The sequence below is a fragment of the Zea mays genome, chromosome 5 (genome assembly GCF_902167145.1).
Source record: "Zea mays cultivar B73 chromosome 5, Zm-B73-REFERENCE-NAM-5.0, whole genome shotgun sequence".
In the NCBI taxonomy this organism is placed as follows: domain Eukaryota; kingdom Viridiplantae; phylum Streptophyta; class Magnoliopsida; order Poales; family Poaceae; genus Zea; species Zea mays.
In genome coordinates, this window is record NC_050100.1 from 20,156,941 (window position 1) to 20,181,743 (window position 24,803).

The window sequence follows — 24,803 nt, forward strand, 5'->3', positions numbered from 1 at the left end:
GAGAGCACATTTTAGGATTAACAAATGTTCATTTTGAGAAAGACAGGATTTGTAGCGCATGCCAAGCAGGGAAGCAAGTTGGTGTTCATCATCCACACAAGAACATCATGACGACTAACAGGCCACTCGAGCTCCTACACATGGACCTATTCGGCCCGATAGCTTACATAAGCATCGGCGGGAGTAAGTACTGTCTAGTTATTGTGGATGATTATTCTCGCTTCACTTGGGTATTCTTTTTGCAGGAAAAATCTCATACCCAAGAAACCTTAAAGGGATTCTTGAGACGGGCTCAAAACGAGTTCGGCTTAAGGATCAAGAAAATCAGAAGCGACAACGGGACGGAGTTCAAGAACTCTCAAATTGAGGGCTTCCTTGAGGAGGAGGGCATCAAGCATGAGTTCTCTTCTCCCTACACGCCACAACAAAATGGTGTAGTGGAGAGGAACAATAGAACTCTATTGGACATGGCGAGAACCATGCTTGATGAGTACAAGACTTCGGATCGGTTTTGGGCCAAGGCGGTCAACACCGCCTGCTACGCCATCAACCGGTTGTATCTACACCGAATCCTCAAGAAGACATCATACGAACTCCTAACCGGTAAAAGGCCCAACATTTCATATTTTAGAGTCTTTGGTAGCAAATGCTTTATTCTTGTTAAAAGAGGTAGAAAATCTAAATTTGCTCCTAAGACTGTAGAAGGCTTTTTACTAGGATATGATTCAAACACAAGGGCATATAGAGTCTTTAACAAGTCCTCTAGACAAGTTGAAGTTTCTTGTGACGTTGTGTTTGATGAGACTAACGGCTCTCAAGTAGAGCAAGTTGATCTTGATGAGATAGGTGATGAAGAGGATCCGTGCATCGCGCTAAGGAACATGTCCATTGAGGATGTGTGTCCTAAGGAATCCGAAGAGCCTCCAAATGCACAAGATCAACCATCCTCCTCCACGCAAGCATCTCCACCAACTCAAAATGAGGATGAGGCTCAAGTTGATGAAGAAGAAGATCAAATAGATGAGCCACCTCAAGATGACGACAATGATCAAGGGGGAGATGCAAATGATCAAGACAAGGAGGATGAAGAACCAAGACCGCCACACCCAAGAGTCCACCAAGCAATCCAACGAGATCACCCCGTCGACACCATCCTCGGCGACATTCATAAGGGGGTAACCACTAGATCTCGTGTTGCACATTTTTGTGAGCATTACTCTTTTGTTTCCTCTATTGAGCCACACATGGTAGAGGAAGCACTACAAGATTCGGATTGGGTGGTGGCGATGCAAGAGGAGCTTAACAACTTCACTCGGAATGAGGTATGGCATTTAGTTCCACGTCCTAATCAAAATGTTGTAGGAACCAAATGGGTTTTCCGCAACAAGCAAGATGAGCATGGTGTGGTGACAAGGAACAAAGCCCGACTTGTGGCCAAGGGGTATTCACAAGTCGAAGGTTTGGATTTTGGTGAAACCTATGCACCCGTAGCTAGGCTTGAGTCAATTCGTATATTACTTGCCTATGCTACTTACCATGACTTTAAGCTTTATCAAATGGACGTGAAAAGTGCCTTCCTTAATGGACCAATCAAGGAAGAGGTCTATGTTGAGTAACCTCCCGGCTTTGAAGATAGTGAGTACCCTAATCACGTATACAAACTCTCTAAGGCGCTTTATGGGCTCAAGCAAGCCCCAAGAGCATGGTATGAATGCCTAAGAGATTTTCTTATCACTAATGGATTCAAAGTCGGAAAAGCCGATCCTACTTTATTTACTAAAACTCTTGACAATGATTTGTTCGTACGCCAAATTTATGTTGACGATATTATATTTGGGTCTACTAACGAATCTACTTGTGAGGAATTTAGTAGGATCATGACACAAAAATTCGAGATGTCTATGATGGGGGAGTTGAAGTACTTCTTGGGATTTCAAGTGAAGCAACTCCAAGAGGGCACATTCATTAGCCAAACGAAGTATATTCAAGATATTCTAAACAAGTTTGGGATGAAGGATGTCAAGCCCATCAAGACACCCATGGGAACCAATGGGCATCTCGACCTCGACACGGAAGGTAAATCCGTAGATCAAAAGGTATACCGGTCGATGATAGGCTCTTTACTCTATTTATGTGCATCTCGACCGGATATTATGCTTTCCGTATGCATGTGTGCAAGATTCCAAGCCGACCCTAAGGAAGCTCACCTTACGGCCGTAAAACGAATCTTGAGATATTTGGTTTATACTCCTAAGTTTGGGCTTTGGTATCCTAGGGGATTCACTTTTGATTTAATTGGTTATTCGGATGCCGATTGGGCGGGGTGTAAAATTAATAGAAAGAGCACATCGGGGACTTGCCAGTTCTTGGGAAGATCCTTGGTGTCTTGGGCTTCAAAGAACCAAAATTCCGTAGCTCTTTCTACCGCCGAAGCCGAGTATATTGCCGCAGGACATTGTTGCGCGCAATTGCTTTGGATGAGGCAAACCCTTAGGGACTATGGTTATAAATTAACCAAAGTTCCTCTTCTATGTGATAATGAGAGTGCAATCTGCATGGCGGATAATCCCATTGAGCATAGCCGCACTAAACACATAGCCATTCGGTATCATTTTCTAAGGGATCACCAACAAAAGGGAGATATCGAGATTGCATATATTAACACTAAAGATCAATTAGCCGATATCTTTACCAAGCCACTAGATGAACAAACTTTTAACAAACTTAGGCATGAGCTAAATATTCTTGATTCTAGGAATTTCTTTTGATGTTTTGCACACATAGCTCATTAATATGCCTTTGATCATGTCTCTTTTATATGCTATGACTAATGTGTTTTCAAGTGAATTTCAAACCAAGTCATAGGTATATTGAAAGGGAATTGGAGTCTTCGGCGAAGACAAAGGCTTCCACTCCACTCCATGACTCATCCTTCACCGTCTCTCCGAGTAACTCTCCGTCTTTGGTATAATCTTCACTCATGTTTTATTTGCCAAAGGGGAGAAAGTAGTTAGGAAAGGGCTCTAATGATACCGTTTTTGGCGATTTATGCCAAAGGGGGAGAGAGCATGAGCCCAAAGCAAAAGGACCGCACCACCACCTAATTTTAAAATATGATTTTCAAATTGGTATCTCATTGTGTTCAAAAAGGGGAGAAAGTAGTAATTTCAAAATTGATGTCTTAAAACCCTCTTGAACACTAAGAGGAGGAATCTATTGAGGGGGAGTTTTGTTTAGCCAAAGGAAAAGCATTTGAAACAGGGGGAGAAAATTTCAAATCTTAAAAATGCTTCTCAAAATTTTACTCATTTACCTTTGACTATTTGCAAAAGGACTTTGAAAAGATTTTCCAAAAAATTGCAAAAACAAAACATGTGGTGCAAGCGTGGTACAAAATGTTAAAGAAAAGAAACAATTCATGCATATCCTATGACAATTATTATTGGCTCAATTCTAAGTAACCTTCGCACTTACAATTATGCAAACTAGTTCAATTATACACTTCTATATTTGCTTTTGTTTGTGTTGGCATCAATCACCAAAAAGGGGGAGATTGAAAGGGAATTAGGCTTACACCTATTTTCCTAATTGATTTTGGTGGTTGAATTGCCCAACACAAATAATTGGACTAACTAGTTTGCTCTAGTCTATAAGTTATACAGGTGCCAAAAGTTCACAAAAAGCCAATAAAAAGACCAAGAAAAGGGTTCAACAAGAAGAGCGAGGGATAACCGAAGTGTGCCCTGGTCTGGCGCACCGGACTGTTCGGTGTGCCACCGGACAGTGTCCGGTCATCCGGTGCACCAGGGGACTTCAAGCTGAACTCCTCACCTTCAGGAATTCTCAGAGGCACTTCGCTATAATTCACTGGACTGTCTGGTGCACCACCGGACAGTGTCCGGTGCCCCAAGGGAGAGCGACTCTGAACCCGCCAGCTTCGGAAATCCGCTCCACTATAATTCACCAGACTGTCCGGTGAGTCACCGGACAGTGTCCGGTGTGACAGCGGAGCAACGGCTACTTCATGCGCAATGGTCGACTGCAACGCATTAAATGCGCGCCTGCGCGCGCAGAGGAGCAGAGCACGCGCGGGTGGCACACCGGACAGCCTATAGGGCCTGTCCGGTGCACCACCGAACAGCCAGGCGGGCCCACAAGACAGAGCTCCAATGGTCGAACCCCAATGGTCTGCTGACGTGGCTGGCGCACCGGACTGTCCGGTGCGCCATGCGACTGCAGCCTTCCAACAGCCATATTTTGGTGGTTAGGGCTATAAATACCCCAACCACCCCCCATTCAATGGCATCCAAGTTTTCACCTTCCAAATACTTACAAGAGCTCTAGCATTCAATTCTAGACACAACCAAAGTGATCAAATCCTCTCCCAATTCCACACAAAGCCTTAGTGATTAGTGACAGAGATTTGTTGTGTTCATTTGAGCTCTTGCACTTGGATTGCTTCCTTCTTTTTCTCATTCTTTCTTGCGATCATCTCAATTGTAATCAAGGCAAGAGACACCAATTGTGTGGTGATCCTTGCGGGAAGTTTGGTTCCCAATTGATTGAGAAGAGAAGCTCACTCGGTCCGAGTGACCGTTTGAGAGAGGGAAAGGGTTGAAAGAGACCCGGTCTTTGTGACCACCTCAACGGGGAGTAGGTTTGCAAGAACCGAACCTCGGTAAAACAAATCATCGTGTCTCGCTCTTTATTCGCTCACGATTTGTTTTCCGCCCTCTCCCTCGGACTCACTATTATTTCTAACGCTAACCCGACTTGTAGTTGTGATTAGGTTTGTAAATTTCAGATTCGCCCTATTCACCCCCCTAGGCGACTTTCAGGAGCAGAGAGCGTTGTTATCAGCATCGGGAGTCACACATACAACAGCTGAGGTTGAGAGATCTGAGGGTGTTAGAGAACAAGTGGCAAGGACTCTCAGGGAATTTGGTTTTGAGCCCAAAGGGCATATAGGTCATATAGGAAGCCCTATCCTGAATTTTTTGACACTGTGCCATATCCTCGAGGTTTTAGAATCCCGGACTTTGTGAAATTTTCTGGGGATGATTCAAAAACTACCTACGAGCATGTAGGACAATACCTAGCGCAGGTAAGTGAAATTGGTATAACAGATGCCCACAAGGTGAAATTGTTCCCTTTATCATTATCTAGTACCGCTTTCAATTGGTTTACATCTTTAGCACCAAATTCAATTACTACGTGGGCATGTTTAGAGCAGAAATTTCATGATTATTTTTATTATGGTGATACTGAACTCAGGCTATCACATCTTACCATGGTTAGTCAGAAATATAATGAAACTGTTTCTGAATACATTAGAAGGTTTAGAGAAACAAGAAACAAATGTTATAGCTTAACTTTAGGGGAAAAGATCTGGCCGATTTAGCTTTCGCAGGGTTATCATCCTATCTGAGGGAGAAACTAGAGGGGCAAGATTTTACTGACATAAACCAAGTCATGCAGCGTGCTATCACCCATGAAAGTCGTGCTAGGGACAACAAACAGTATAGCCGATTTAGAGATACGAATGGCAGGGAGAAAGAGAAACAAGGGGTTAACATGTTAGAGCCCAATAATGACAGTGATGAAGAGACAGATGTATGTGTGGCTGAATGGGTAGATGCGCCAAAAGGTAGGCCCATGACGTGTGCTTTTTTAAAGCCAAGTCCAGGGAAAAGGGAAGAGATGAAATATACATTTGATGTGTCCAAGTGTGATAAATTGTTTAACATCTTATTACAGAATAACATCATTAGATTAAGGGAGGGGCATGTGATTCCACCCCCTAAGCAATTGGCTAAGAAAGATTATTGTAAATGGCATAATTCATTTTCTCATTCTACTAACGAGTGTAATTATTTTCGTCGTCAGATACAATCGGCCCTAGCTGATGGACGATTGACATTTGGAGAAGCTAGCAAAATGAAGCTTGATAAAGATCTGTTCCCTATCAATGTAATTGATTTCGAGGGCAAAAGAGTGTTAATTCAGACAGATCAGGCCGAAACTACTAAAGGCAAGAATGTGGTTATCTCTGATGATCCCAAACTCAAGATGATAAAACTGAAGAGTCCGGAAGTCGGTGTGTGGAAAATAAACGAGAGAAAAAGGGTTCAGTCTGTCTTTAAACCGACTTCTGAATTTTTGATCAATAAATATACTTCACAATGGAAAGGAAATGAGTTCCAGCATCCTAGAGGTTTCAAGAGACCCAGGACTCCAGAATGGGCACAAGGCGGTTTCTTTGGACAAAGGGGAGGGCCGTTGAACTGGAGAAGCAGGGAAGACTGTGCTCATGCAGAAAGCCAATATTTGTTCTCACAACGTGAATTCCCGAAGCGACCATATTTGGAGACAGAGCGAATGCATGGAGGTGGAGTGTGGAGCAGGCTAGGGAGAAGTATGGGGAGTCGGCCCAGGGCTATTGCCATATCAAAAGGCCCCGAGGAGTTGCGCTCGCAGATTCAAAAGAAATGGGCTTCTCACGACCCAGCAGATGCCAGAGGGCTACGTATGGGCAAAAAACAGAAGAAGGGGTGTTATTATTGATGGGCGAGATGAGCCACTAAGCAAAAGATGCCCGAAAGTCATAGTGGGAACAGTGGAGTGCGACATATTAAATGATATAGAAGGTTCCCAGGCAGAGGTGGCAAAGCAGAATGGTCAGGTGGTTGTCACTAAGAATTACACAAAGAAGGGTGAGGAAGTGGCAACTAAGCCAAGCATAGGGCATGGACGCGTAGCTGCTGCTAGGACAAACAAATCACAAGGGAGCATGCTGCAAAGTGGTGGTGATCAAGGGGTGAGCAGCAAACACATGAGGCTTGACGTAGGGGCTGCACGAGAAATGAATAACTCTGCTAGCTAGGAGGGTGAACGCAGGGCTGAAATGATTGCAAATCAATGCATAGTTGGTCCCGGTGTTGTGATGTATGGCCACTATAAGGGGGAGCATCACACATTGGCCGAACAATCAGGCTGCAATAATAAGCAAAGAGCAATGCCAGCAAGAGTGCCGGTTAAAGAACAGGTTGATACATGCGGAAAAATATGTTGATTGATGTCACCCAGAATGTAGGTCCTGCTGGTCGAGCTTCAGCTGGCAGTGTACTGGATGTGGGGGGCAAGAAAAATCATGGTTCAGTTGCGCCCAGTACAAAACCAGCACCGAGATGGTGTCCACCTGGGTTAAGCCGTACGCAAAAGCGTCGTGTCTAGCGGTTGAGGACTATGGAAATGACAGAAAAGATGAAAGAGGAGGAACGTGACAGATGGTTTAACGAGGATAGGCCAATGGTTATCCCTAAGAAAACGTGGAGGGAGAAACGATTGGCCAGGGAGGAAAAAGATGATGACAACAGCAGTGGTTCCGATAAAGAAGAAAGCGCTGAAGCACAAGGGGACATGGATATGAACATGGTGTTTGTTTTACCTACTGAGTTCAGAGCAGGAGAGGGAAATGTGGCTGAGCTAGCATTGGGGGTTGAGCGTGCTGTGTTTGAAAAAAACAAGTGAGCAGGGATCTCATCTGAAACCATTATATGTTCGTGGTCACATTGATGGGAGGCTAATGGGGGGCATGCTAGTCGATGGGGGAGCAGGTGTAAATGTAATGCCGCTATCCGTGTTTTCTAAATTAGGATACAAAGAGAGTGAGCTAATTAAGACAAATATGAATCTAAGTCGGTTTTCAGGAGAGCCATCACAAGCAAAAGGGATTATGTCTGTTGAACTCACAGTGGGTAGCAAAACTGTCCTGACGGCCTTCTTTGTGGTGGATGTGAAAGGGAGGTATAATGTTTTTCTAGGGCGAGATTGGATACATGCTAATGGTTGTGTGCCATCTACTTTGCATCAATTTTTGGTTCAATGGGTAGGTGATCAGGTGGAGGTCATTGAAGCAGACACCGCTATGTGTGTCGCACTCATGGAAACGCCAATGGAATGGCAGCATGGTAATATGCGGTGTTTGACAGGAAGGGATTTGTTAGAATATGATTTTATCAGTGTAGAGCGAGATAGTTTTGTGCCTATTCATGTAAAGCCGGCTGACATAGCACGACTCAATGACTCAATGTTATAAATGAATGAACACGATAGTTTAAAATGGTTACAGGAGAGGACAGATGAATATCGTTTAAACAAAAAATGATATGGGTGAGGTGGTGGATGATTTTGATGATCTTGGAAAGTTAGGGCAGGGGTTCTCATCTGTTGATGAGCTAGAGGAAGTGGACATTGGAGACAGAAAGGTGCCAAGACCAACATTTGTAAGTGCTAAATTAATAGCCGGTCAGAGGCAAAAGGTATGTGCTTTACTTAGAGAGTTTAGAGACTGTTTTGCATGGGATTATACTGAGATGCCAAGGCTGAGTAGGGATTTGGTTGAGCATAGGCTACCAATTAAGCATGGGTTTAGGCCACATAAGCAGCCACCTAGACGATTTAACCACGACATCCATGATAGAGTTAAGGAAGAAGTTGATCGGTTGTTAAAAGCAAATTTCATAAGGCCATGCAGGTATGCGGAGTGGGTCTCCAATATAGTGCCGGTTGAGAAGAAGAATACAGGGAAGATCATGATTTGTGTGGATTTTAGGGATCTAAACAGGGCAACCCCGAAAGATGAATACCCAATGCCTATAGTCGATGAACTTGTTAATCAGGCTTCGGGGAATAAAATCATTAGTTTTTTGGACGATAATGCAGGGTATAACCAGATTTTTATGGCCGAAGAGGATGTATCTAAGACAACCTTTCGTTGCCCTGGTTTTGTGGGGTTGTTTGAATGGGTTGTGATGACATTTGGATTAAAGAATGCTGGTGCAACATATCAACGGGCCATGAACCTTATTTTTCATGATCTTTTGGGCATTATATTAGAAATCTACATTGATGATGTTGTGGTGAAATCGGCTGCTTTCAATGACCATTTAGCCGATTACGATTGGCGTTGGAGAGGATGCGAAAGTATGGTTTAAAGATGAATCCCCTCAAGTGCGCGTTCGGAGTGTCGGCTGGTAAGTTTTTAGGCTTTATGGTGCATGAGCACGAGATTGAGATTGATCCAAAAAAGGTGGAAGCAATTGATAAATTGGGAGAGCCGACATGCAAAAGGGACGTTCAAAGGTTATTGGGAAAGATTAATTACTTGAGGCGATTTATATCCAATTTGGCCGGCAAAATTGAGTCATTCATACCTCTTATTCGGCTTAAACATGAATCTGACTTTAAGTGGGGAGCTGAACAGAAGGAGGCATTCTCTGTTATTAAGGGATATTTGGCAAAGTCGCCAGTGCTTAAAGCATCCAAGGCGGGAGTGCCTTTCAAACTGTATATTGTAGCACAAGAGAAGGTAATCGACGATGTTTTAATACAAGAACATGGTGGGAAAGAGAGCGTGGTGGCCTATTTAAGTCGTCGTCTGCTGGACAGCGAGAGCAGGTATGTGTTCATTGAAAAACTCTGCTTATCCCTGTATTTTGCATGCACCAGGTTTCGACATTATTTGCTCTCAAGTACTTGTACTGTAGTATGTCAAACGGATGTGGTTAAATATATGTTGCAAAAGCCAATTCTTAGTGGTCGAGTCGGGAAGTGGGCATATGCTTTGATAGAGTACGATCTAATTTATGAGTCTTTAACTTCTATGAAAGGGCAAGTTATAGCTGATTTTATAACTGAACATAGGGTTGATGTAGAGCAGGAAATCTCATGTCTTAATATTCGTCCTTGGCAATTGTTTTTTGATGGTTCTGTGTGCAAAGAAGGGCAGGGAATCGGCTATGTTTTAGTGTCGCCAAATGGTTTATTGCATGAAACATCAATTAGGATTGAATATTGCTGCACTAACAATCAGATTGAGTATGAGGCTTTGTTGTTTGGGTTAATGCATTTAGATGATATGGGAATAAAAGATATAGACGTGTTTGGGGATTCGTTGCTTGTGGTACAGCAGGTGAGAGGGGAATTTCAGTGTTTAGATGGTATGCTGCGTAATTATTTAGACATGTGTCTAGATATTGTTAAAAATGGATACTTTCACTATTGTGCATATATCTAGAGATAAGAATGGTAGAGCTAATTTTTTGGCACAACAAGCATCGGGATATAACATAGAGAGAGGGCAGTTCTTTATCGAGAAGGAGCTAATGTTTGCAGGCATCAATAGTATAGAAAGGAGTAACTCAGGCCATAAAAAATTCGAGGCCGAGCAACAAGATGGGATGGATAATGCTGATTGGAGGAAACCATTAGTCGAATGTCTGCAAAACCCCAGCAATACCAAAGATAGAAATGTTCGGAGGCAAGTTTTGAAGTATACTTTAATGGAGGGTGAGTTGTATCGGCAGACGATAGATGGTTTGCTGCTAAAATGTTTAGATGAGGAGGATTCAAAAGTAGCTATGGGGGAGGTCCATGAGGGTATGTGTGGCACACATCAGTCAGCCCATAAAATGAGATGGATGCTAAAACGGGCAGGGTTTTATTGGCCGACCATGATGGAGGATTGTTTTAGATATTTCAAAGGGTGTGAGGCGTGTCAAAGGTTTGGGGATATTCAGTCAGCGCCAGCTAGCACATTGCATCCTATTATAAAACCATGGCCATTTAGAGGGTGGGGCTTAGATTTTATTGGTGAGATTCATCCATGCTCATCTAGGAGGCATCGGTTCGTGTTGGTGGCTACTGATTATTTTACTAAATGGACTGAAGTTGTGCCTTTAAAAAATATGACGCATAAGGAATTAATTAGTTTTGTATTAGAGCATATTGTATACAGATTTGGCATTCCACAAACATAAACAACAGATCAAGGAGTTGCTTTTATGTCTCACCAATTTAAAGATTTTGCCAAATCTTTGCGGATCAAGTTATTGAATTCGTCGTCGTATTATGCGCAAGCTAATGGGCAGGCTGAATCTAGCAACAAGGTGTTGATCAGGTTGATAAAGAAGAAGATTGTAGAACAGCCGAAGAGGTGGCATGAAGTGTTGTCAGAGGCGTTATGGGCTCATCGAGTATCTCGGCATGGAGCAACTAAAGTGACACCATTTGAATTGGTTTATGGACAAGAGGCGGTGCTTCCTATTGAAGTGAATCTACAGGCTTGTAGAGTGGCTCAACAGGATGGGTTATCGGCTGTAGCGTATGGTGAGCTGATGATAGACAAAATTGATGGAAGTAGTGAAAGCCGATTAAGAGCCCTAAGAGAGATAGAGAAAGAGAAATTGAGAGTGGCGAGAGCCTATAATAAAAAGGTGAAGGAAAAATCATTTCAGATTGGAGAACTGGTATGGAAAACGATTTTGCCCATAGGGTCTAGGGACAATAAGTTTGACAAATGGTCACCAAATTGGGAAGGCCCGTTCAAGGTGGTAGGTATTGTGCATGGAAATGCATATTTTGTTGAAGATTTGCAAGGGAAGAAGCTACCTAAAGCGCTCAATGGTAAATACCTGAAAAAATATTACCCAAGTGTATGGCAAGGGGTCTGTTGAAATCTAGAGCTAAATGGCGGAGTTAAAAACTCCTTAGAACTACGGCCAGGTATAGTACGATGGTATTCATACCGGCTATGGGGTTGGATTGTGCAAGAAATCAGACGCATGGTAGTCGTCTGTAAAATTAATGGGTTAGAGAATACCTTTTGGGGAGCACACTGCAGCGAGGAGATGGCTTCAGAAACTCAAAATCTGGGTGCCTAGGGTCCGATTTGGTGAAGGCAGACTCTCCCTGAAGATCCTGTACCTCGACGCGTATCGCCGGGAAGACGGCAGCTCAGAGAGACGCCATCGTGTTGACGGCAACAGCCGGACGTTGACACCTGCTTGGCCGCCGTGCTGATGGAGTGCAGCCGTGGTCGCCCTAACCACGGTGGAAGATGATCCCGCCGCGGTTGAAGCTGCCTGCACGCCGGATCGAAGGAGGCCGCATCGCCAGCGCGAGCTGCTGATAAACGAAGCGGCGACCAGATTTTCACTAACGCTATGCGATGGGAGTGAGAAGGTTTGGCCGAGGTGAGCTGGAAGTTGTGCGAGTGTAGTTACGGCAAGCTCAAGCGATTGTAAAAAGAAAAAAAAGGGGAGACAAGGAGCGTGATGACCTGGTGTGTTTGTGGGCCGAATACTGAAAGGGAAATGTGCCCTTGGGCCATTTCTAAGTATTTTGGTGATTGAGTGCCAACACAAGTGTTTAAATGTGAATCTATGCCCATGGATGAACAAAGTGCAAATCAAGAGCAAAGGTATGTTTCTAAGTCTTAGTACATTGGTTTTGTGTACTAATATACTTGTCTAAGTATCAGAAACAGAAAGAAGAAGAAAAGAGAAGAGTTGGCTGTGTACAGCCAAGAGGCTGTTTTGGTCTGGGGCACCGGACTGTCCGGTGGTGCACCGGACAGTGTCAGGTGCGCCAGGCTGCCTCGGGCGAAGTGGCCGCTCTCGGGAATTTGCCGACGGCGTACGGCTAAAATTCACCGGACTGTCCGGTGTGCACAGGACTGTCCGGTGTGCACAGGACTGTCCGGTGAGCCAACGGTCGGCCGCGCGATCTGCGCGGGACACGTGGCCGAGCCAACGGTCGGAAGGGGGCACCGGACTGTCCGGTGCGCCAACGGCTCCAAGTCTGCCAACGGTCGGCTTCGCCAGTTAAGGAAGGAAATCGGGCACCGGACACTGTCCGGTGTGCACCGGACTGTCCGGTGCGCCCGACGACAGAAGGCAAGGATGGCCTTCCAGATTTGTTCTCAACGGCTCCTAGCTGCCTTGGGGCTATAAAAGGGACCCCTAGGCGCATGGAGGAGGACACCAAGCATCCTTTGAGCATTATTGATCACTCACACTACATTCTTGCGCACTTATTCGACATTCTAGTGATTTGAGCTTCGTTCTAGTGTGCTAGTCTCTTGAGCTCAAGTCTGGGTTTTGTGTGTGCGTATTCGCTGTGATCTTTGTGTCGTGTGTGAGTTGCTAATCCCTCCCTTGCTCCGTGATTCTTTGTGAACATTTCTTGTAAGGGCGAGAGGCTCCAAGCTGTGGAGATTCCTCGCAAGTGGGATTAAGAAAAGCAAAGCAACACCGTGGTATTCAAGTTGGTCTTTGGACCGCTTGAGAGGGGTTGATTGCAACCCTCGTCCGTTGGGACGCCACAACGTGGAGTAGGCAAGCGTTGGTCTTGGCCGAACCACGGGATAACCACCGTGCCATCTCTGTGATTGATATCTCTTGGTTATTGTGTTGTGTTGAGATCCTTCTCTAGCCACTTGGCAAATTACTGTGCTAACAATTAATCAAGTTTTTGTGGCTTAAGATTTTGAAGTGTTACAGGATCACCTATTCACCCCCCCTCTAGGTGCTCTCAATTGGTATCGGAGCCATTCTCTTCAAGAAAGGGACTAACCGCCCGAAGAGATGGATCCTAAGGGCAAGGGGATTGTGATCAACGACAAGGAGAAGGAGACCTTCGTCAACGAGCTCAATGATGACAAGCCCACCGACTCAGGCTCGGGCCACAAAAGAAAAGACGGGAAGAAGAAGAAGACAAGGCGCATCAAGGAGATCGTCTACTACGACGAGAGCGATGAGTCTACTTCTTCCCAAAAGGACGACGACAACGACTACAGGAAGACGGTCAATTCGAACTTTTCATTTGATTATTCTCGTATTCCACATAGTTCGAATTCGCATTTGCTTTCCATTCCTCTCGGCAAACCTCCACACTTCGATGGGGAAGACTACGGATTTTGGAGTCACAAAATGTGTAGTCACTTATTCTCTCTCCATCCAAGCATATGGGAGATTGTAGAGAACGGAATGAAATTTGATAGCTCGGATAGCCCTATGTTTATTAATGAACAGATTCATAAAAATGCACAAGCCACTACTGTGTTGCTAGCCTCTTTGTGCAGGGACGAGTACAACAAGGTGAGCGGCTTGGACAATGCCAAGCAGATATGGGACACCCTCAAGATTTCTCACGAGGGGAACGACATCACCATGCTCACTAAAATGGAGTTGGTGGAGGGCGAACTTGGAAGGTTTGCGATGATAAGGGGCGAGGAGCCAACCCAAACATACAACCGGCTCAAGACCCTTATCAACAAAATAAGGAGCTATGGAAGCACGCGATGGACGGACCATGACGTCGTCCGACTATTACTAAGGTCTTTTACCATTCTTGATCCTCATTTGGTGAATAATATTCGTGAGAATCCCATGTACACCAAAATGTCGCCCGAAGAAGTCCTAGGAAAATTCGTCAGCGGGCGAATGATGATTAAGGAAGCAAGGTACGTGGACGACGCCTTGAATGGACCGATCAACGAGCCGCAACCTCTTGCTCTCAAAGCAACAAGAAGCAAGGAGGCGCTACCTAGCAAGGTGGCACAAATTGAGGCGGCCGGACTTAATGATGAAGAGATGGCTCTCATCATCAAACGCTTCAAGTCGGTGCTAAAGGGTCACAAGGGGCAGCCAAGCAAGACCAAGACAAAGGGGAAGCGCTCATGCTTCAAATGCGGTAAGATTGGTCATTTTATTGCTAACTGTCCCGAAAATGAAAGTGACCAGGAACACGGGAGCAAGAGGGAAAAGAAGAAAAATTACAAGAAGGCCAAGGGTGAGGCACATCTAGGAAAGGAGTGGGACTCGGATTGCTCCTCCTCCGACTCTGACAATGAAGGACTCGCCGCCACCGCATTCAACAAGTCATCCCTCTTCCCAAACGAGCGTCACACATGCCTCATGGCAAAGGAGAAGAAGGTATGTACTCGAGACGGTACTACTTATGATTCCTCTAGTGATGATGAATCTAGTGATGAGGAAATAGACTACTCTAGCTTGTTCAAGGGATTGGATAGAAATAAAATTGATAAAATCAATGAATTGATTGATGCATTGAATGAGAAGGATAAACTCTTAGAGAAACAAGAAGATTTATTGTATGAAGAGCATGATAAATTTGTAGAAGCTCAAAGATCTCATGCTCTAGAAGTTAAAAGAAATGAAATGCTTTCTTGTGAATTATCTTCTTGCCATGAGACAATTTCTAAATTAAGGAGCATTAATGATGATATGAATGCTAAGTTAGAGATTGCTAATAAATCCAATTCTTGTGTAGAACATGTTGCAATTTGTACTAGGTGCAAAGATTTTGACATTAATGCTTGTAGTGAACACCTAGTTTCAATTTCCAAGCTTAATGATGAATTGGCTAGTCTTAATGCTCAACTTAAGACTAGCAAGAATGATTTCGATAAGCTAAAATTTGCAAGGGATGCCTACACGATTGGTAGACACCCCTCAATTAAGGATGGACTTGGCTTCAAGAGAGAAGCCAAGAACTTAACAAGCCATAAGGCTCCCATCTCCGCCAAGGAGAAAGGGAAGGCCCCTATGGCAAGTAGCACTAAAAGGAATCATGCTTTTATGTATCATGATAGGAGACAAACTAGAAACGCTTATAGGAGTTATAATGTTTATGATGATTTTGACTCTCATGCCATGTTTGCTTCTAGTTCTTCCTATATGCATGGTAGAAATATGTCTAGGAAAAATGCTATTCATCATATACCTAGAAAGAATATTATTCATGCTCCTAGGAAAGTAGTGAATGAACCTTCTACAATATATCATGCTTTGAATGCTTCCTTTGCTATTTGTAGAAAGGATAGGAAAATAGTTGCTAGAAAATTAGGGGCAAGATGCAAGGGAGACAAAACTTGCATTTGGGTCCCTAAGGATATTTGTGCTAACCTTGTAGGACCCAACATGAGTTGGGTACCTAAAACCCAAGCCTAAATTTGCCTTGCAGGTTTATGCATCCGGGGGTTCAAGCTGGATTATCGACAGCGGATGCACAAACCATATGACGGGGGAGAAGAAGATGTTCACCTCCTACGTCAAGAATAAGGATTCCCAAGATTCAATTATATTCGGTGATGGGAATCAAGGCAAGGTAAAAGGGTTAGGTAAAATTGCAATTTCTAATGAGCACTCTATCTCTAATGTGTTTTTAGTAGAGTCTCTTGGATATAATTTGCTATCGGTTAGTCAATTATGCAATATGGGATATAACTGTTTGTTTACAAATGTAGATGTGTCTGTCTTTAGAAGATGTGATGGTTCACTAGCTTTTAAGGGTGTACTAGACGGCAAGCTTTACCTAGTTGATTTTGCAAAAGAAGAGGCCGGTCTAGATGCATGCTTAATGGCTAAGACTTGCATGGGCTGGCTGTGGCATCGCCGCTTAGCACATGTGGGGATGAAGAACCTCCACAAGCTTCTAAAGGGAGAACATGTGATAGGTCTAACTAATGTTCATTTCGAAAAAGATAGACCTTGTGCAGCTTGTCAAGCAGGGAAACAAGTGGGAGGCTCTCATCACACCAAAAATGTGATGACAACATCAAGACCCCTGGAGCTGCTACATATGGACCTCTTCGAACCCGTCGCCTATCTGAGCATAGGAGGAAGTAAGTATGGTTTAGTTATTGTTGATGACTTTTCCCGCTTCACTTGGGTGTTCTTTTTGCAGGATAAGTCTGAAACCCAAGGGACCCTGAAGCGTTTCCTCAGGAGAGCTCAAAATGAGTTTGAGCTCAAGGTGAAGAAGATAAGGAGCGACAACGGGTCCGAGTTCAAGAACCTTCAAGTGGAGGAGTTCCTTGAGGAGGAAGGGATCAAGCACGAGTTCTCCGCTCCCTACACACCACAGCAAAATGGTGTGGTAGAGAGGAAGAACAGGACACTAATCGATATGGCGAGGACTATGCTTGGAGAGTTCAAGACCCCCGAGTGCTTTTGGTCGGAAGCCGTGAACACGGCTTGCCACGCCATCAACAGGGTCTACCTTCATCGCCTCCTCAAGAAGACTTCGTATGAGCTACTAACCGGTAACAAACCCAATGTATCTTACTTTCGTGTATTTGGGAGCAAGTGCTACATTCTAGTGAAGAAGGGTAGAAATTCTAAATTTGCTCCCAAAGCTGTAGAAGGGTTTTTGTTAGGTTATGACTCAAATACAAAGGCGTATAGAGTCTTCAACAAATCATCGGGTTTGGTTGAAGTCTCTAGCGACGTTGTATTTGATGAGACTAATGGCTCTCCAAGAGAGCAAGTTGTTGATTGTGATGATGTAGATGAAGAAGATGTTCCGACGGCCGCTATACGAACCATGGCGATTGGAGAAGTGCGGCCACAGGAACAAGATGAACGAGATCAACCTTCTTCCTCAACAACGGTGCATCCCCCACCTCAAGATGATGAACAGGTTCATCAAAAGGAGGCGTGTGATCAAGGGGGAGCACAAGATGTTCACGTGATGGAGGAAGAAGCGCAACCGGCACCTCCAACCCAAGTTCGAGCAATGATTCAAAGGGATCATCCCGTCGACCAAATTCTGGGTGACATTAGCAAGGGAGTAACTACTCGATCTCGATTAGTTAATTTTTGTGAGCATTACTCCTTTGTCTCTTCTATTGAGCCTTTCAGGGTAGAGGAGGCCTTGCTAGATCCGGATTGGGTATTGGCCATGCAGGAGGAGCTCAACAACTTCAAGAGGAATGAAGTTTGGACACTGGTGCCTCGTCCTAAGCAAAATGTTGTGGGAACCAAGTGGGTGTTCCGCAACAAACAAGACGAGCACGGAGTGGTGACGAGGAACAAGGCTCGACTTGTGGCAAAAGGTTATGCCCAAGTCGCAGGTTTGGACTTTGAGGAGACTTTTGCTCCTGTGGCTAGGCTAGAGTCCATTCGTATTTTGCTAGCATATGCCGCTCACCATTCTTTCAGGTTGTACCAAATGGATGTGAAGAGCGCTTTCCTCAACGGGCCGATCAAGGAGGAAGTGTACGTGGAGCAACCCCCTGGCTTTGAGGATGAACGGTACCCCGACCACGTGTGTAAGCTCTCTAAGGCGCTCTATGGACTTAAGCAAGCCCCAAGAGCATGGTATGAATGCCTTAGAGACTTTTTAATTGCTAATGCTTTCAAGGTTGGGAAAGCCGATCCAACTCTTTTTACAAAGACATGTGATGGTGATTTGTTTGTGTGCCAAATTTATGTCGATGACATAATATTTGGTTCCACTAACCAAAAGTCTTGTGAAGAGTTTAGCAGGGTGATGACGCAGAAATTCGAGATGTCAATGATGGGCGAGTTGACCTACTTCCTTGGGTTCTAAGTGAAGCAACTCAAGGACGGCACCTTCATCTCCCAAACGAAGTACACACAAGATTTGCTAAAGAGGTTTGGGATGAAGGACGCCAAGCCCGCAAAGACTCCGATGGGGACCGACGGACACACCGACCTCAACAAAGGAGGTAAGTCCGTTGATCAAAAGGCATACCGGTCAATGATAGGGTCTTTACTTTATTTATGTGCTAGTAGACCGGATATTATGCTTAGCGTATGCATGTGTGCTAGATTTCAATCCGATCCTAAGGAGTGTCACTTAGTGGCAGTGAAGCGAATTCTTAGATATTTAGTCGCTACGCCTTGCTTCGGGATCTGGTATCCTAAGGGGTCTAACTTTGACTTAATTGGATACTCAGATTCCGACTATGCTGGATGTAAGGTCGATAGGAAGAGTACATCAGGGACGTGCCAATTCTTAGGAAGGTCCCTGGTGTCATGGAATTCTAAGAAACAAACCTTTGTTGCCCTATCCACCGCTGAGGCCGAGTATGTTGCCGCAGGGCAGTGTTGCGCGCAACTACTTTGGATGAGGCAAACCCTTCGGGACTTTGGCTACAATCTGAGCAAAGTCCCACTCCTATGTGATAATGAGAGTGCTATCCGCATGGCGGAAAACCCTGTTGAGCACAGCCGCACAAAGCACATAGACATCCGGCATCACTTTTTGAGAGACCACCAGCAAAAGGGAGATATCGAAGTGTTTCATGTTAGCACCGAGAACCAGCTAGCCGATATCTTTACCAAGCCTCTAGATGAGAAGACCTTTTGCAGGTTGCGTAGTGAGCTAAATGTCTTAGATTCGCGGAACTTGGATTGAATTATAGCATACATGTGCTTATGCCTTTGATCATTTTCATTCTGCATTTTGTTGCTTATTGTGGTGCTCAAGTTGTACAAACGCTCCCTGGACCTCACAAGTCCGTTGCAAAGTGATGCACATGTTTAGGGGGAGATATGTTACAACTTGACCCTTTGAAGACTAACCATGTGTTTGAGTTTGATAATTTAGTCTCGAAGATGGATTGAAAGGGAAAAAGGTGGACTTGGACCATGAAAGACTTCCACTGCACTCCGATGAGAGGGTAACTTATTCCAAGTTCATCTTTAGACTCTTATTGCCTTTGTATTCTTATTGAAGATTTTGGTGAGGCAATGGGGTTAAAGGGCCAAGATTGATTCCGTTTTGGTGCTTGATGCCAAAGGGGGAGAAAATAAAGGCCAAAGCAATAGATGGATCAGCTACCACTTGAGAAACTTTGAAAATAGTAGAATAGAGCTTTTGGTTTGTCAAAACTCTTGCATTGTCTCTTTTGTCAAAAGTTGGCTTCTTGTGGGGAGAAGTGTTGATTATGGGAAATAGGGGGAGTTTTTGAAATCTTTGATCAATCTCTTTTGGAATGACTCTCTTTAGGCTTCAACATGTGTGTTTGACTTAGAGAAAGAGAATTGAGTTTGATTTGCAAAAACAAACCAAGTGGTGGCAAAGGATGATCCATATATGCCAAAAAATTGAATCAAAATAAATTTGAGTTTTATTTGAAGTGATATTGCACTTGTTCTAGTTGCTTTATGTTGTGTTGGCATAAATCACCAAAAAGGGGGAGATTGAAAGGGAAATGTGCCCTTGGGCCATTTCTAAGTATTTTGGTGATTGAGTGCCAACACAAGTGTTTAAATGTGAATCTATGCCCATGGATGAACAAAGTGCAAATCAAGAGCAAAGGTATGTTTCTAAGTCTTAGTACATTGGTTTTGTGTACTAATATACTTGTCTAAGTATCAGAAACAGAAAGAAGAAGAAAAGAGAAGAGTTGGCTGTGTACAGCCAAGAGGCTGTTTCGGTCTGGGGCACCGGACTGTCCGATGGTGCACCGGACAGTGTCCGGTGCGCCAGGCTGCCTCGGGCGAAGTGGCCGCTCTCGGGAATTTGCCGACGGCGTACGGCTAAAATTCACCGGACTGTCCGGTGTGCACAGGACTGTCCGGTGAGCAAACGGTCGGCCGGGCCAACGGTCGGCCGCGCGATCTGCGCGGGACACGTGGCCGAGCCAACGGTCGGAAGGGGGCACCGGACTGTCCGGTGTGCACCGGACATGTCCGGTGCGCCAACGGCTCCAAGTCTGCCAACGGTCGGCTTCGCCAGTTAAGGAAGGAAATCGGGCACCGGACACTGTCCGGTGTGCACCGGACTGTCCGGTGCGCCCGACGACAGAAGGCAAGGATGGCCTTCCAGATTTGTTCTCAACGGCTCCTAGCTGCCTTGGGGCTATAAAAGGGACCCCTAGGCGCATGGAGGATGATACCAAGCATCCTTTGAGCATTATTGATCACTCACACTACATTCTTGCGCACTTATTCGACATTCTAGTGATTTGAGCTTCGTTCTAGTGTGCTAGTCTCTTGAGCTCAAGTCTGGGTTTTGTGTGTGCGTATTCGCTGTGATCTTTGTGTCGTGTGTGAGTTGCTAATCCCTCCCTTGCTCCGTGATTCTTTGTGAACATTTCTTGTAAGGGCGAGAGGCTCCAAGCTGTGGAGATTCCTCGCAAGTGGGATTAAGAAAAGCAAAGCAACACCGTGGTATTCAAGTTGGTCTTTGGACCGCTTGAGAGGGGTTGATTGCAACCCTCGTCCGTTGGGACGCCACAACGTGGAGTAGGCAAGCGTTGGTCTTGGCCGAACCACGGGATAACCACCGTGCCATCTCTGTGATTGATATCTCTTGGTTATTGTGTTGTGTTGAGATCCTTCTCTAGCCACTTGGCAAATTACTGTGCTAACAATTAATCAAGTTTTTGTGGCTTAAGATTTTGAAGTGTTACAGGATCACCTATTCACCCCCCCTCTAGGTGCTCTCAAATACAGACTGGGTTGTTATCTGAGAACGAGTCAGGAATTGAGTGAAGATTCGGCCAATAAAATTAAAAATGAAGTAATTAATAGTAATTGATATATGAGGTCATTAGGAAAGCCGATTCAGCTGGTGAATCGTTTTCGGTTTTTTTCAGTACACTATGTTTACTCAAAAAAACCGGGGGCGTGTGTTGAATGAGAAATTTGTAATCAGATGATGCAGGGCTGCAGGGACAAACAGAATGACCTGATAAAAAAAGAAGGGAAGTCAGTCAACAAAAATGCATATGAAGCATGTTTGTGATGCATAAAAATAGAAGTCCGGAAATTAAAGCACAAGCCAAGGTCAACGAGCTGCATGGAGAAAAGAGTTTGTTTGGATTTTTCTCCTACTAGATAGGATAAGTCAGTTTTATTAGGCTAAAATAGTTTCCTATTGTTTAGGCTAGAATATTTCCCATTATTTAGATTAGATCAGTTGTTGCATAATCAGAAGGCTTATATAAGCTTGTTGTACGCTACAGTAGAAAGAAGGCAAAAAAAGAATTCTTCATTACTTTTCTAGTTTACTCATCATTACTTCTTTCTCTGTTTTCCTTTGGTGTTTTGCCGAGAAAAACACCCGAAATCATCTCCGCGAAAGTGAGATCCATCTAATCCAATTATCGCTGTTGTTTGCTTTGAAAGATCGATTCATAGCAACACCAGGTAGTCTAGTCCGCCCTCCGAGAAGATCTGCGCGCCGGCCTTGAACCACACGACCTCACCGAACTTGACGTCGTTCTTCGCCAGGACCTCCGGGAACACGCACCCCAGCGCGCCTAGCATCGCCCACCAGGAGTGGATCACCTCCAGCTCCCGGTTGCGCGCGAACGTCTCATGGTCCGCGGAGAGCCCCGCGGTGTCCCACCCGTAGTCGCCGGGGAACTCGCCCGTCAGGTACGACGACGTCTGCTCGGAGAACGGGGCAAGGTACTTGGGGCGGTCAGGGTCGTACCTGCATGCAGCAGCAGTCAGCGTACGTGTCTGTCAGTTACTCACAGTCCTCACCTCTCCTCTTAGTGACACGAATGAATGCGGCGCAGGGAGCACGTACCAGATGCTCTGGGGAGCACTCTTGACGGTGCGGCGCATGGTGATGCGGCTGCCGGCATCGACGCCGGCGGGGCGGGAGACCAGGGCCTGCCCTAGGAAGCTGGTGGTCTGTTGCAGCGCCGACGTGGCCATCGTCGTTCTCTGTGTGGTCGTCGACCTTGTGTCCGTCCGAGCACGCCGCGGCACAGTGGTCACTGGTCAGTGAGAAAGTGGTGGTGGACTGGTGGTGGGAATGGCCGGTGCGGGGAGGAGATCTTTATATGGCAGGCTGATGGCTCAACGGTTCGCGACGCAGCTGGTGGACGCGCGGCACGCCACGTCCGCGCCCAGGCCATTGGCTGCCACCGCGCCTCTGGATATCGCGCGTCGGGGAGCCCAATGGCCGCCTGCCAGGTGGAGGCAAAGATCGCTCTGCCCAAATCTAACACTATCTTTTGGACCAACAAACCAGAGAACATGTTATTATGTTCAAACCAAGCACTTGTGCTACCTTGGATTTTCTTTATCCTTTGGAGACTTTTTTTTTGTTTTTTGCCTTTAGCAATTCTAATATTATCCCTATAAGGTTGTCATCTTCATCCTCTATCTCATTTTCACTATCCATGAAGTTTTCCAGCATGTTCGTTTGGCTTTAATCTGTATCAACTTCTATTGCTTCTACAATATTTTTTTGTCTCTATAGATTATAAATACAGTTGTCCGAACAACTGACTTTAATCTGAAACGAATAGTCTGTTTAACATTAGTGTATCCCTCATCAGAGCTGACTGCACTTCCCAAGCAGGTCCACCTTCATCTTTAGCCTATTTGGCCTTCCTCGTGTAAATTTTGTGAGGGTCTCACACAACCTTGAACTTTGACTATGTGGGTTACCTTTGGGATCTGTCAATAAGGTTGGAAACAACATTATCTGGCATCTACATATTTCGAACAAGATATAAGAGCATCTCCAAGAGATCCTTAAAACCCTTATCCTAATCCTTATACTAGGGAGAAAAGGAAAAAATCATCTTCAACAGTTACCTATCCATCATACGTAAACTACCGTAGGCAGAAAAAATGTCCTCAGCAGCACAAACCTTCGCAGCCTCCTGAGCTCACAATCGAGGCCCATACTTCGTTCCCGCCTTCTTTTCATCGGTTCGCGCCTGTGTTCATGCCTTCTTTTTCACCATTTTGCACCAGCCTGCTCGTAGTGTTTGTTTCATTTCGCACGTTGAGCGCCTGGCTCTCACGTCTTCACTATAGATGAGCAAACGGGCCGCCCGGCACGACACGTCCCGAGCCCGTGCAAGGCACGTCCCAAATCGGCACGGCACGACCAGGCCCACGGGCCAACCGGGCCGGGCCTGCACAGTCCTATGTGCCTGGCCAGAGGCCCAGGCACGGCCCTTCGAGCCGTTTTTCGGGCCGTGCCAGCCCGAAAAGCCCAGGCCCAAAAGTGGATCGGGCCAGCCCGAAGCCCGGTGATAGAAAAACATAATTCAACACAGTTTAAATAGAAAACAGAGATCAAATTGAATTCAACACAATACAACAAAATATACAGAAATTTTGAGCTGTTAGTGCAATGCCGCCTCATTAAAAACCTTTCTAGGTAAAACTCACACCTCGTGAGAAACCCTAGAAAGGAAAAAAGAGTACGGCCAGCTCAGTTTATAATTCAAATGTTCAAAGTTATTACAATTTACAAGCCCAAAGTATCAGGACAGAATATAGATCTAGCCAAAGTATCAGGACAGAATGAGTATCAGGATAGAAAGAGTGAATGACAGATCAAGAATGTTGTGTCCAGACAAAGTATCAAGCCAAACTGTCAGTAGCACCAGCAGCTTCATCTAGCCAGAGGTCCTTGAAGGACTCCTCTAATTCATTATCCACCACAGCATGTTGTGCCCGCTGTTGGTCTAGCTCCCAATCTTTGATGCACACCAACATCTCCACTGTCTCTGAGTTCAAGCGCCGTCGTCGATACTCTAATTTGTCATTGTATAACTTAACCAAGTCTCTAGCAGTTGTAAACCTAGATACTCTAACATATCTAGGGTTGTGAGCATGTTGAATGTAAGCATCCCAAGCATCTGTGTCAGCCATCCCTAAAGGAAGATCAAGTCTAGCAATCAAACGACAAAGCTCAGTTCTAGCCACTTGAGGATCATATTCCCAGTTTCTAAAAGACCCATCAGGGTTCAAAGCAAGTCTAGTTTGAACCATAGCAGCATGATCAGACTTCTTTTTACATGATTTCTGGTGCCTAAGCAAATGTCCAGTGCCAGCATTAGAATTAGCACTCAACCTAGCTTTGCAAAATTTGCAAATACCCGCAATGCGCACCTTCTTACCATTACGGTTTTCTGTGACTTCAGTGAAGTCATCCCAAACAGCAGATCGACGTTTACCAGTGCTAGAAGAAGTCAATGAATCAAGTTCATTAGAGCCAGCAGCATCACTTACTGGTCCGGGATGAGTGCTATCGACACCAAACAAGGCAGCAGCAGCATCTCCCATGTCGTCGACGTCATCGGGAAGCTGCCCTAACTCAACGAGCTCCTCGTTGATGGTTCTAGGGTACCGACCGTTGTCGTCGTCGTCATCCATAACCGCCTTCGATCTCGGCACCGTACCTCGACGGCAGTGGCGGCACTA

General features: G+C 45.1%; 1 protein-coding gene across 1 annotated transcript in view; it reads right to left on the bottom strand.

The window, feature by feature from the left end:
- Positions 1–22,289, bottom strand: part of LOC103626067 (protein phosphatase 1 regulatory inhibitor subunit PPP1R8 homolog) — a 63,117-nt gene extending 40,828 nt beyond the window's left edge. The window contains 3 exon segments of the mRNA XM_020537937.1: position 20,836; positions 21,768–22,059; positions 22,159–22,289. Coding sequence (XP_020393526.1) covers position 20,836; positions 21,768–22,059; positions 22,159–22,289 — 424 coding nt within the window.
- Positions 22,290–24,803: the final 2,514 nt, after the last annotated feature.